The sequence below is a fragment of the Momordica charantia genome, assembly GCF_013281855.1.
Source record: "Momordica charantia cultivar OHB3-1 chromosome 4 unlocalized genomic scaffold, Mcharantia_2.0 BLBB01000004.1, whole genome shotgun sequence".
Classification (NCBI taxonomy): domain Eukaryota; kingdom Viridiplantae; phylum Streptophyta; class Magnoliopsida; order Cucurbitales; family Cucurbitaceae; genus Momordica; species Momordica charantia.
This window is the reverse complement of record NW_028275162.1, coordinates 19,360,775-19,374,938: the sequence shown is the minus strand read 5'-3', so window position 1 is coordinate 19,374,938 and position 14,164 is coordinate 19,360,775. Positions and strand designations below refer to the sequence as shown.

The following is a 14,164-nucleotide window of genomic DNA, read 5'->3' as shown; positions in this document are numbered from 1 at the left end:
CTTAGAAACTATAGGGTTTTTGTTGGTACCTTTAGATGATGAATATCTAGGGGAGATATTTGTGAGCGCTTGTATCAATCTCATATTAGTGGAACCTTTATTTGAGCGAAAGACTGGACGTAGTCATTGTTGAGTTAACCAGTATAAAATTCTTTGTGTCGTTATTATTTTTCTCTTTAATCTCTTATTGTGTGTGCTTGGCTTTGGTTTGCTGGATATAACTATGGAAGGGAAAATTGTGTAGAGCCTTAATTTCTCAACAAACAATAAGGAAAATAGTTGGAGTAAATCGAGAGCACACCATCAATTTTATCCACGTCATGTGGCTAGAAATAATGTCAATAAGAAATGTAAATTGAAGTCTATGAAAGGTTTGGTCTATCATGCTAGGTATCAACACCAAAAGCGTAAGTTTTTGAAAGATATATGAGAGAGTTTCAACAATTGAGTCCAGATTGTATAGAATTTTTCACTTATATAAACATGGAAAAATGGACACAGGCACATGATGAAGGGTTTCGATATTGATGGATGACAACGAATCTAGTAAGGTGTATTAATGGTGTTTTCAAGGGAGCTATAATGTTGCTAATTACTGCATTGGTGAAGTTAATATTTTATTGAACTATTGCATATTTTGAGAAACATAGAGAGTATACAAGTGAAGCATTGACTCGAGGTGAAAAGAAATTGGGCGAAATGCTTCAAACTTGATAGATTCAAAAGATTGGTACAAGGCTGGTTTATACAGACAAGAGAAGACACCAAAAAGGAAATAAAAAGGACAACAAAAATATTAATAGAGATTATGCTACCATAAAGAAATGTTTTGGATATCAAAACTTTCCTAAACAAACCAAAATAAGGACTAGTTGTTGGACAGCTGTGGAATGGAAAGTAAGCCAGCTGTAAGGCTTTTAATAAATTGAAAATCTTGGTTTATGGATAATTATGACAACAATGGAGCATTTTGGTAACTGATGTTGGTTTGGTGTTTTTCATCATCCTTAAAACTCGAGTGGGGCGAAGATCGAACTCCAAGTTTGCCTCTGAATAAACAGAAGCTTGTCTTAGCTAAAGGCTTGGTAAATATGTGTGCAATTTGGTTAGTAGAAGAAACAAATCGAGGTACCAAGGATCCTGAGCCACCTTTTCTCTTACAAAGTGAGAATCCAATTCGATATGTTTTGTTTGAGTGGGGAAGGCAGGATTCTTTGACATGAATATGACGCTCATGTTGTCACTAAACAACTGAGGTGGCTTCAAAAGAGAGATGCCAATGTCTCGAAGCAGAAATGTTATCTAAGTGAGTTTTGCAGTTGTAGTTGTCATGGCTCTATATTCAGTTTTTGAGCTTGATCTTGACATATCTTAGATGACCATGATATACAGTTTGCTCCAAGGAATACGCAAAATCCAAATGTGCTTCAATGAGTTTCGGGATTACCTGCCCAATCTGCATCACAAAAAGCATAGAGATTAAAATTGTTATTTTTAAGTAGTGTTATACCATGATTAATAGTCCCTTTAATATAACGAAGAATATGCTTTACTGCCCGTAAGTTTTTATTTATTGACATTTGGAGTTGCTGACACACTTTATTCACAGCTTGAATTATAATGCTTGGTCTTGTGAATGTTAAATATTGTAGGGATCCCACAACAATAAGTAGTGGTATCTACTAGCTCATCGTCATCAGTTCTAGAAGTAACAGATGTGCTCATGGGTGTGTTTAAGTGAGATGCCTGCAACATATTTACTTTTGTTAACAGATGTGCTCATGGGTGTGTTTAAGTGAGATGCCTGCAACATATTTACTTTTAACAAAAGGTCCCTAGAATATTTTCCTTGAGACAAACTTAGACCATTAGAACATTGTTGTACTTCTATACCCAAGAAGTAATTTAAAGGAGCCTAAATCCTTCAAAGAAAATTCTAAACCAAGTTTAGAGATCAAGGATTGGGTGAACATTGCAATGTTTCCTGTTAGAATAATATCATCAACATAAATTAACATTAGTACAAGTATATCATCATTCTTTAAGATAAATAGAGAAGGGTCAGATTTGCAACATGTAAGGCCAATATGAAGAGTGATAGACAATCAAACCATGTTTTAGGTGCTTGTTTTAAGCCATATAGAGATTTGTGGAGTTTCACACATGATACTGGAAATAAAGAATTAACAAAACGTGGAGGTTGTGTCATGTAAACATCTTCCTTGAGAGTTCCATGTAGGAAGGCATTCTTCATATCTAGTTGTCTTACTGACCACCCTAAACTTGTAGCAAGAGCAAAGACAAGTCTAATGGTTGTTGGTTTGATTACCAGACTAAAGGTTTCACTAAAATCAACTCCTTCAACTTGAGAGTAGCCTTGAGCTACAAGGCGAGCCTTATGTCTTTCAAGCGATCCATCCTCTTTGAGTTTTGTTTTGAATATCCACTTTGATCCAACAATATTTGTATTTGGTGGTTTTGGGACAAGACTTCAAAGTGTTATTTTTATGTAGGGCGTGCATCTCTTCCTCCATTGCAATCTTCCAAGGAGTGAGCTTCAAGGCAAGTTTATAGGATTTTGGTTCAATAAGGTGGTCAGAGTTTTTCTGTGTTGGACATTCTGAGTTGCTGGACTTCTCTTTGAAGGTCAAGATTTAAATTAGGTTCAAGAGCAATTACTTTCTTCTAATAATCATCTTGTGCATTTGATGTGTAGTTTGGTTTTCTGAAATACTCTCATGGTTTGTTATTGTATTGATAGGTAGAGTTATGTCTGAACTACTCTCATGGTCTGTTATTGCATTGGTAGGTATAGTTAAGGATTCAGATTCTTCGACTTGTTCTATAATAGGAGGATTATCCTCGACTTCTAGTGTAGGGTCAACTAGATCTGCACAAGACACAGATGTTAGCTTTATGAGCTTCAATCACACTGAATATTTTGATGATAACAAACTTTATTTACTAACGATTTTAGTGTTTTTAAGTGTCCATTTCATAGAGCTCAGAAAGACGAATCAAACGCCTTTTGAATCACTCGAGTCGGAGTTCAAACAAAGAAATATGGTCAAAACAAGTCAAGTGGACCAATCCTACGTGGTAGGGGACATGACATTTAATAGTCAAATTAAGCCACCGTGGCAATGATGTGGCACTAACGTGACATCAACACTTTTGGTGATGTGGTGGATGACGTGGACAGATTATGTGATGACACGTGATGCTTTCAATCTCAACAAATCAAATTCCCACAATTCTCTCAATTCCACAATCTTCTCTCAATTTCACATAATTTCTCAATCTCCACCAATTTCTTCAAATCTCCATAATTCTCTTTATTTTTGTCCTTATCTCTACATTTAATCTCATCCTCCATCCTTTGTTGCCCTAAATCCAATGGCCAAATTTCATCTTCGAAACTCTATTTAAGGCTACCAAATTTCACCATTCTCCACACCAATTATCAAAGCAAACATTCTTCTCTCTTCAAATCACTTTGCTCTCAAACTTTCATTCTCTCCACACAAAAAGTTGTCAATATTTTTTTTTGTGAGAGATACCAAATTCACCTTAGTGATGCATTTCACATTTTTGGATTTTGTATTAAGGTGTGGGTACACTTTGGGTTATGAGAAAACACGATTGGTTAGATCCTAAACCAGTAAAAATGATCAGGGGTTTCTCTTTAGCCTAGGACAAAAAAAAATGATCGATCGGTTTGGTTCTCACCCGTAATTGAGCCGGCGTAGTAAAATACCCAAGAATGAGTCTTGGGGGGTGGAGTAGGGATTTCCGAACCACTATAAAAATTTCTGGTGTCATCTTTCTCTACTTTTTAATTTGTGTATTTAAATTTCATTTGATTTTTGTTATTCTTAAAATTTTTTTTTAAAATCTACAAGCAACCCTATTCACCCCTCCAATGTTGTGATATGGATCCTACTACAACATATATATCAATATGTAAGAAGTTACTAATATCAGGAGAGCCATTTGTAGATTGTACGTTTAAAGTTGAGGCACTTTCCTCCTCCTATTGTTCTTTGGAGCACGTGGTTTCAAGGGAGTTCCAAAAATCTTATTGACGACCATCTTCAAGCATGAACCTCATCTTCTTCACATTCTCTGATTGGATTGAAGTCTGGTGGTTGGGATACATATTCTCTTGTGCTTCCCATGCTGAATTTTGTGAAGAGTGCAATTCTGGTGCTTCCCATGTTTCTGAAAATTCAGTAGCAGACAATTGTTTGGATGTGGTGTGTGCGTTGTGTGAGGAGTTCGTATGAAAAGGAAGACAATCTTCATAAAAAAAAAAAAACATGCCTAAGATATATATACTTTATTAATAAGAGGATCTAATAGATCCTTTATGGCTTGAACTATAACCAATAAAAAGACAAGGATATGTTTTCTTTGAAAAAATTTTCTCTACATAGTTTCTCAGGAAAACAACTACATCCAAACACTTTTAAACAATTATAGTTTGATTGTTTTTTAAGAAGATGGAAGAAAGGGGAGTGCATAGATAAAGTTTAAGTAGGCATTCTATTGATAATAAAAACAGCACTTAGGAAAGCATCAACCTAATATTTTAAAGGAAAATTTGCTGTAAAAAGAAGACTTAACCATGTCTCAACTATATGTTTATGTTTCCTTTCAACAACACCATTTTGTTAAAGTGTACGAGGACAAGAGAATTGATGTATTATGCCATTTTTTTCTAAGTGATCTCTAACGATATTAGATTGAAATAAACCACCACCATCACTTTGGAAGATTTTTATCTTCCTTCGAAGTTGGTTTTCCACTAATTTTTGAAATTTTATAAAGCAATAAAAAAAACATATTTTATTTTTAAAGGATAAAGTCACGTGTATCTAGAGTGGTCATCAATAAAACTAGCATAATACTTGAAATTTTGGCAAGAAGAAATAGGAGCAGGATCCCAAAGATCACAATGTAATGTACTTTTTCTAGAGTGAAATCACACAACTTTTTAATTAGAGAAAGGAATAGTGACTTTTACTCATTTGACAGGAAATACAAACAGTTTCAGTTTTCTTCCAATTTGACACATTTATAAGACATTCATTGCTAAGTCTTTTTAAAGAGTCCTCATTTAGGTGTCCCACTCTCTTGTGCCATATAGAGTAGGGAGCTTTGTTGAAGCAAGTAAATACCTTGTGAACATCAAGGGGTTGTTTTTCTTCAAGAGCATACAAATCTCTCCTTTACATCCCTGGGCTCAAATCTGTCCTTGCTTGTCCTTGATCAAAAATTGATCAGTAGTGAATATAACACAACAATCCTTATCTTTAGTTAGTTTGCTAATAGAAAGCGAATTCTTTTTTATGTGAGGAACTATCAAAACATCATTAAGAGCAAGATTATTATAATTGTTTTCAATTTGACCTTGGCCAATGTGAGTGATATATATGTAATCCTTCTCCATTGCCAACAAATATTTTTTCCTTACCTTTGTAAGGTTTTAAAGAAGAAATCTTACCATGATCTCTTAAGACATGTGTAGTAACACCTGAGTTTGCATAAATCGAGGTGTCATATCCTTCAATGAGAGTTAGAGCAGCATTGTTTTTTGGAATTTCTTCATGTTGGAAGGAACAGTCAAATATATTCCAGCAACGAAGTGCCGTTTGAGTTGATTTTCCACATTTGGCACATAATTTCTAGTTTGGGGTTTAAATTTTGAGGTCTGTTGGAGTAAAATTCTTAGCCTCTAGATCTGTAATTCATTCTCCTTCCTCTCTGTTGTTACTTCTTTGTTGAGCAACGAAGGCTTGATTCAAATTTAGTAAGTTTTGCTTTTCTTCTTTAGCTTTCAAAATCATCATCTGTTCACAAGCCTTAAGAGCAAGCAAAAATTGATTGTAAGTAAGATAAGGTGGTTTTGACAACAGGGTCATTCTAAATTCCTTGTATTTCATACCTAGATCATGAGCTAAATGAAAAACTTTGGTTATATCCATGGGCTTCTTCGTGGCAGTGAGTTTATCACTTGGCCCTTTGAATCTTTTGACATATTCATCTAAACACATACCTCCCTTTTTAAGAGATAATAGAGCTTCATTGAGGTGGATTTATGTCTCCTTTGTAGTTGGTAGACATGTTTCTTCTAGAGAAGACCACACTTGATGGGTTAAGTTAGTTCCTTCCACCATTGCAAGTATTTCTTCAGTGATTACTCCTAACAACCAACTGGTTAGGAGACCATCATTAATAAGCCATGTACCATATGGTGGATTTGGAGTTTTCTTGCCATCTTGATCGGTGATATTTTTTGTAGGAGGGCAACCTTCAATTCTGTGATGTTCAATCCTCATACTTCTAACAAAGGAATAATTTGGAACTTCTATAGAAGATAGTTCGTCATGTTAAGCTTTATGGAAATCAAGCTAGAAGCTTGATGAACGTTTTGAATAGCAAGTGTAGTTTCAATATTGGTCATTTGAAGAAATTTTGAAAGAAATCACAAAGTATATGAATTTCCTTTGTGTGCGCTCTCATACCATAAAACAAATGACCAAATAATTGAAAGAAATTTGGTGAAACACTCCACACAGGATAGATTCAAAAGATGGTCCAAGGTTGGTTTATACAGACAAGAGAAGACACCAAAAAGGAAATAAAAATGACAACAAAAATATTAACAAAGATTATGCTGTCATAAGGATATGTTTTGGATATCAAAACTTTCCTAAACAAACCAAAATAAGGACTAGTCGTTGGACAACCTTGGAATGGAAAGTAAGCCTGCTGTAAGGCTTTTAATGATTTGAAAATCTTGGTCTATGGATAATTATGACAGAAGTGGAGCATTTTGGTAGTTGCTGGTGGTTTGGTATTTTTCAAAAAGTATATGGAATATTTTTTAAATAAATTGAAAATGGGGAAAAAAGAGTGGCGGTACGCATCCAATGACTTCTATTGCATCCAATGACTTCTATTGATTGAGAGACATGAACTTTTCAAGTTGAAACAATAATGAATATGTTCTCTCATTTTAAAGGTTAGCATACTCAATTTGCTTGAATGATAACACATATGTACATTTTACGCGACTTTCACTCGATCCGAAGTCATATACACATTTGTACACAAGTCAGGATAAAATATAATTAAAAAAAGAAGAGTTGTACACGACTTCCACTCAAATTGAAGATCGCATACATTGTACGCAACTTCAACGAAAGTCGCGTACGATGAAAGTCGCTTCGGTGCTATATTACCACTCACCTTCTACGTCATATATGCCCCGTCGGTACCAAAATCGTATTCATTGTACGTAATTTTTTACTTTAACCAACACATAACCTATTTTTGTCCGGTACCAAAATCGTATTCATCGTACGTAATTTTTTACTTTAACCAACACATAACCTATTTTTGTCCATACTTTTTATAGCCAACTTAATTTTGAAGTTTTTTATTTAAACTTTTTTATTTAAACTAGTTCAATACCACGTGCAAATGCACGGAGTATTTTCAATCTAACCTCATATTATAACTAAAATCATTAAAAAAGATCTTTAAATTATATTTTTGGAAAGTGAATAGACAAAAAGTTATATACTCAAACTGTTTAGATTTCATAGTTGATAATTAATTTATTAATTTACTATTTATAATTAATTAAATACTTTTTCATGCTCTTACACGAAATTTTTTTCAACAAAATCAACATGAGCTCGTAATAGATCAATACATTATTATTATTTTCTAAAAAAACATTATTAATACATGAAACACATTATAAAAGAACAATAAAAAACAATAAATAGTAACAAAAAAAATCAAACTTTAGCTATACACTAATCTTAATATGAATTGTAATTAAATAAAAAATTTTAATTTTATGGTGTTGTTTTCTAACCGTTTGCATTCTAACCTTGGTTAGATCATATACATTTATTATTTTTGATAATTAATAATTAATAATTAATATAATATTTATAATAAATTATTGATGGTATAATTTGTAAATTAATAAATTAAAGAAGGGAGAAAAACGTCCAAAAATGTTTTTGTGATATCCTCCCATTTTAATATAGTATAGATTACATTTATTTTGTTATTACTTTTACATCAACGTTATTTTAAAATTTGTTTTTAAAATTAAATTATTCTTAAAATTAACCCTCATCTTTGTTCCTATAGTTCTAAAATTTTTATTTTGGTCCCCGTACTATTAAAAAGTGACTATCTTTTATCCCTATTACAAAATTTTAACACAAATTTTGCACATAATGGAAATATTTTAATATAAAACAGGGTTCAAAATGTCGAGAGACATGTCGACGTGTCGAGCATGTCGACATCGACATAGGGGAGAAAAGTCGATTTTTCCCTCATATCATCGACATGTCGAAATGTCGACATGTCTTTTTTTCCTCTTCTTCTTTCAGGTTATTTTATTTTCATCATCTTCTTACTATGTCACTAGAGTCTGTTCAATGAAACATTCGAATTTTAATACTGTATAAAGTATAACTAATAAGATTTAGAATTTGCTTTATTGATAATTTCTAATCCAATCTAGTCTTTGCTTACACAATTGAACAATATATGTGAAATATTGAAATATATAAAGATTGAAATAATCTTAGAATTTTTAAAAAATAAAGTATTATTATATACAAATAGTGGTGAAACATGAAGTAGAATAGGTAACTTAATTAATACCAAAAAGATGATCTCGGAGGATCTACTGCACTATCTTGATAACTTTGATATAAATTACAATAGTTCTCCCCGGTCATCGTAGACTGAAAGTTTTGAAGGTAGTTGCTCAAATGAGTAGAATTTGAAGCAAATATGGATCCCATTGGTATATAATTTGGAAAAATGACACAACCACGAGATTGAGGTGTTTGAAAATTGTGTAAATTTGATTGGAAAGTTGGATTGATGATTGATCTGAAAATGTATTTGAAAAATGGGTAAATTCAAATTTGAAAAGAGAAGTAGGTAAAAAGTAAACATGTACGAGTTAATTAGAATTTAGAAATGTGTTTGGAAACCAAGTCGGTAATTATCTCATTTCCAAATGAATCCTATTATGAAAAACACTAAAGAAGTAGTAAAAAATTTACAATTAAAGTTTGCTTTACATATTCAAATAATTTCCATCAATCTTCATTAAAGAAAAAAATTCGATATTTCCACCAACATCGACATTTTCATAAGTAAAATTGTCATATTCTTACATTTAATGGTTAAAGGTGATCAAGTATAGGCTAATTAAGCTACAATTCAAGTTTTATTTGCTAATTCAAAAAATTTCCATTAATTTTCACAATTTCCATTATTTTTGCCGAAATATCCATCATCAACATGTCTATCGACATGTTCGTAAAATTGGGACCTTGACATTTTCAACGACATCGACATTTTGAACACTAATATAAAGTAGTGATTATATTTCAAGAAAAATATTGATTGTAATTTCATGTTGAAATTGTAATAGAAAAAACAAGATGAAAAATAGAATTAAGAGACTGAAATAGTTATTTTTAAAAAGTACATAGAGAATAAAAAAATATTTTGGAAGTACAACATCTAAAATAAATCAAAGTTAAAAAGGGATCAACACGAAGATTTTGAAGTACAAAAATTAAAATCAACAAAACTCAAACTAACTAAAATGGTGTTTTATCCTAAACTTTAAAAAACTCTTCCATTTTTATTTATTCAATTAATTGGCGGTAGATTAAGCTACCAACTCTCCGGCTCCGACCACTTTTTAAGTTAATAATTAATTAATCACATAACGGTCACCAAACTTTTCTTTATTAGTTATTAAATAATATTGAAGTTGTCGGTCGCATTTTACTATTGTTATACACGTCATTACGATTCTAAACTCCAAAATAAATTCAGATTAATTAATAACTAATTTTAAATAAAGTCTCACAAAATTATTTTATTTATTAACCAAAATGACATTGAGATTCCAACAACTTTATATTTTAATTTAATTCTTCAAAGGGATTTGTAACTAAAAAAATGTTTTTCTTTAGAGAAATGAAGCTAAAAAATGTTAAACAATTTGGTTGCGTGAATTTATTTGGTAACAATTTAATCCATATACTTTAATTTAATGCTCCAAAGGGATTTGAAGCTAAAAAAAAATGTGTTCTTTTGAGAAACAAAGCTAAAAAAATGTTAAACGATTTGGTTCGTGAATTAATTATTTTATAACAATTTAGTCCATATACTTTCAAATTAGTAAAAGTTAGTCTCTGAATTTTTATACGTAATAATTTAGTCTCTATAGTTTGAAGTTTGTAACAATTTAGTCTCTATTATAAAAGAAAAAATATATAATAATGTTAATTGTCATATTTGTATTTTCATATAGCTATAACTATAAAATTCTCTAAAAATTATTTTAATGGGAAAGCAAGTACAATTTGAAAAGGATTTAAATTATTATAGGCTAAATCCAATATTAATTAGTTTTTGTTTGACAAGGAATATTTTTTAGATAGAGTCTTGTTTGGTGTTAATTTCATTGTCATACAATTTTCTTTTTTAAAAAAGCAAAAAGAATCTCAGTCAGCCAATTTTTCTAAAACCATATTTAAAACACAATTGTTTATAGGACATTTATAGGCATGATTTTTACAAAAACAAAATTGTTGTCAAATTCTCCTCAAGATAAGATTAGATTGATTAACAAAAACCAATAATAAATTGACATGCATAAAAATTCATCATCATCCTACCATACCAATTTAAACTTACATCAACTAGTTAAAAATATATCAATGATTTTACAAATAGGTAAAGTTCGAATCTCCACCCATGAAGTGTTATATTCTACAAAATATACTCATTAAAAAAAGCATATTTTTAAAATCAAAATAAAAATTTATTTATGAATGAATAAAATTCATTTAACACACCCAAACTAGAGTAGTTCCCTAAACTAATTCATTAAAATAATACAATAGAGCCAACAAATCAAATGCGATTAAATAATGTGTAACAAAAAAAACCTCTAACACAACTAAAAGAATCTAAAAAAGATGCACCTATTTCTATATTCTAAGCATCAGAAAACTGTAAATTCAACTAATAAAAGACAGTAATCTTGCCAATTATTAAACTTCAAAACAGATTAATTTTTCTTTAAATTTATTAAAAAAAATCTATCTTCATAATTTTTAGAGATCATGGGCCAGTCACAGACACGTGGGCAAGAATTTATTTAATTTTAATTTTTTATTTTTGGAAAAGGGCAAGGATATTCGTAACCGCATATTCTTATGAGACAGAAGGCGCCTGTCCAAAACCAAGACCGTGGGTCCCACCATCGTACCAAAATCACACAATTTTGGACTCTAACGGCACCCGACTCACTTCAGAAATCGCCGTAACAGCCTGTCAAGTTCTTCCACGTGTCACCATCCGATTGCTGGAACCGCCAACCACCTTGCCACCACAAGAATCTCAGACCGAGCTTTCTGGTAGACGGTGACCACTGACCAATGAGTGGATTAAATTATATTAGCAAAATTACCTTTTTTGTCGTTTACTGTTCCATTATTATTGTTTATTATTAGCTAAGCTATTAAGATTATTATAAGGAAAATATTTAACATTCAATTAACTATTATTGAAAATTTGACAATTCGTTACCTTTCTTTGAAAATTATCTATTTTTACATTTATTTCTTTTAATTGTCAAACATCCATAACTATCGGTATAAGACAAATCCTAATCTGTTAGGATCCAATTATTTTGTTCATTATAAATGATACCTTATCTGTTAGAGTTTATCGTTTAAATATCAAATTGGTCACTATGGTTTAATTTTTAATTTATTTCAAATTTCATAATTGTCTTATTTGTTATAAGTGGCTGTCATATTGTAACAATTTGTTGCATAACTTTGAATTGTATAGTTTGTTGAGATGTATCTGTTAACTGGTTATATATTTTTAGAGCTGAGTAAAAAGTATAAAGAATTAATTTTTTATAATATTAAAAAATAGTTTACGGAAGATTCGTTAGATTAAACTATACAGAACTAAATTAAATTTGAAAACAAAATTAAAAATAGAGCACAATTATCAAATTAAAACTCAAGTAATTAAATTTAATAAATCTCTATTTATTATTTTATATATTTTCTAACAAACAAAGGAAAGCTAGACCTCAAACTACAAAAACAAATTTAGTAACGTTTCCTTATTATTATTAGTGCTCGTGAAACACGCGCGAGTACTTGGAGAACGAATTTCCTACTCTCGGATGCTGACTCAGTAGTCCCAATCTTTTTGTGAGTTCCGGCTTTCGAAATTGCCACCTATTTATGACGTGGATAAAAAATATATTCCAACTACCCAATAATTATCTGCCACGTCTTCATTCAAAATCTTATATTTTATCTTTATAAACTCCGGCTATCCCCACTCTCCCATTTCCCCGCATCTATTTCCCCTCTTCAGATCTGTTTGGCAGCCGAGAAATACCACTCTGTTTTTCCTCTTTCTTTTCCTTCGAGTTTCTTGCTCGAGAAAAATCAAGTGGGTTTTTGTGACTACAAGAAGCAAAAATGGAAGTCCCTGTGCTGAACAGGATTACGGAATTGGGAGCAGATCTGAGCTCGCTCCCGAATGCAAATTTTCTCTCTCGGATTCTCACTTCGTTTTCTCCATCCCAACATTTCTGGAAATGGGGCGCCGTGGTTATTGCTCTGTTGGCCACATTTAGCGGCTTAATCAATCGGGTCAAGATTTTAATCATCGTCATTCGCCGGAGAAGAACTACTCCGATTTACGAACCTCTCTCCCGATCTCTCCACGGCGGAGAGAATGGCGGTTTCGTCTCAGAGAATCTCGGATCTCCGCCGTTTTTCAGCTCGGAATCGGAAGATGAGAACGAGCTGTCGTCGCCGGAAGACGGGTCGGATTTTGGGGTGAAGGGGTCGGGTCGGAGCTCCGATGATTATTCATGTGGGCGGCGTTGTTCTGGTCTCCGACGACGGCACTACGGCGGAGATTCGCTGTCGTGGTCGTGTTTTGGGTCGGAGAGAAGCGTAGTGAGGCAATGGGGTGAGGTTCAATTGAAATGCAAATTTGACGAGTTGAGTGGGAGCGTGATTTCACTGTACGATGAGAATGAAGAGAAGGAAATCTGCTCCATTTTCAGCGGCGGAGCTCCGGTGCGAGCCGCGGCCATGTCGCCGGCGGGAATGGTGGTTTCCGCCGGACAGAGCGTTTTCGGGAACGTATCGGTAAAGCTTTGGGACACGCGTAGCCGGAGCCAGACGCCGATAGTTGCGGCAGAGTGGAATTCGCCAGCGGCAAAGATTGTGGACGTCTATTACGAAGAATCGGAGAAGGTCTATCTTAGAAACGACAGTGATGCCAAATTAACTGTAGCAGATGTTAGAAAAGTCTGTTCAGCGTTAGAAAATTCAAACTTAGGCGGCGTTGACCGCTGGTGGCATGCTAAGGCATAGGCCAAGGCCAAGCCTACTGTACAGTCGCCGGAGTAATTGGTTATCTCGATCGTGTAAAACTCAAATGCGAGTCAGATAAATTTTTCGAATACTACGAGAATATGATGCTCTCAAATTATGATTTTGATTTTATAAATAATTTTTTATTGTTAATAGATTTCACCTTATTTTTACACATGTTTATGCAATTCATGATGAATAGAAAGAGTGTTCATATTTCTTTGGTACTGTAAGTTTTCTCTGCAAGAATAGTGACTTGGTTAGTGGTATGATGGTAGATACTACTTTTTATCTTTTCTGAAAAAATTATAAAAAAATAACTCTTTTACCTATAAAAATTTAATTGGTTTGATGATCCGTCAATATTTTGTACATTTCTTTGACTTTGAGCATTAAAATTTGGGATAGTACTTCCCACCACTAGATAGTATGAATATGCCAGTATTCATACCATCTTATATGATTATCCTATTTTTGATAAATAGGAGGAGGAGAGATGAGAGAATTTTTTGTTTTTAAATGTTATGAAAAATTTAGTGGTTGGTGGAAGAAAATTTTATTTCTTGTTTAGTTGGTAGGGGATATGTTATTCTAAAATTTTGATTTTAGTTTTATTACGATATTAGTTATTTCGTGACATTGGATTGTTGTGGTTGTGAATATAATATTCTTCT

At 32.5% G+C, this 14,164-nt stretch overlaps 1 protein-coding gene across 1 annotated transcript; it reads left to right on the top strand.

Moving 5' to 3' along the window:
- Positions 1-12,435: 12,435 nt before the first annotated feature.
- LOC111010475 (uncharacterized) lies at positions 12,436-13,643 on the top strand. The gene has a single exon (XM_022283925.2). The coding sequence runs from the start codon at positions 12,582-12,584 to the stop codon at positions 13,488-13,490; it is 909 nt and encodes a 302-aa protein (XP_022139617.1). The 5' UTR covers positions 12,436-12,581; the 3' UTR covers positions 13,491-13,643.
- Positions 13,644-14,164: the final 521 nt, after the last annotated feature.

Coding starts and splice junctions, on each gene's coding strand:
- LOC111010475 (XM_022283925.2), top strand. CDS start 12,582: ATGGAAGTCCCTGTGCTGAACAGGATTACGGAATTGGGAGCAGATCTG.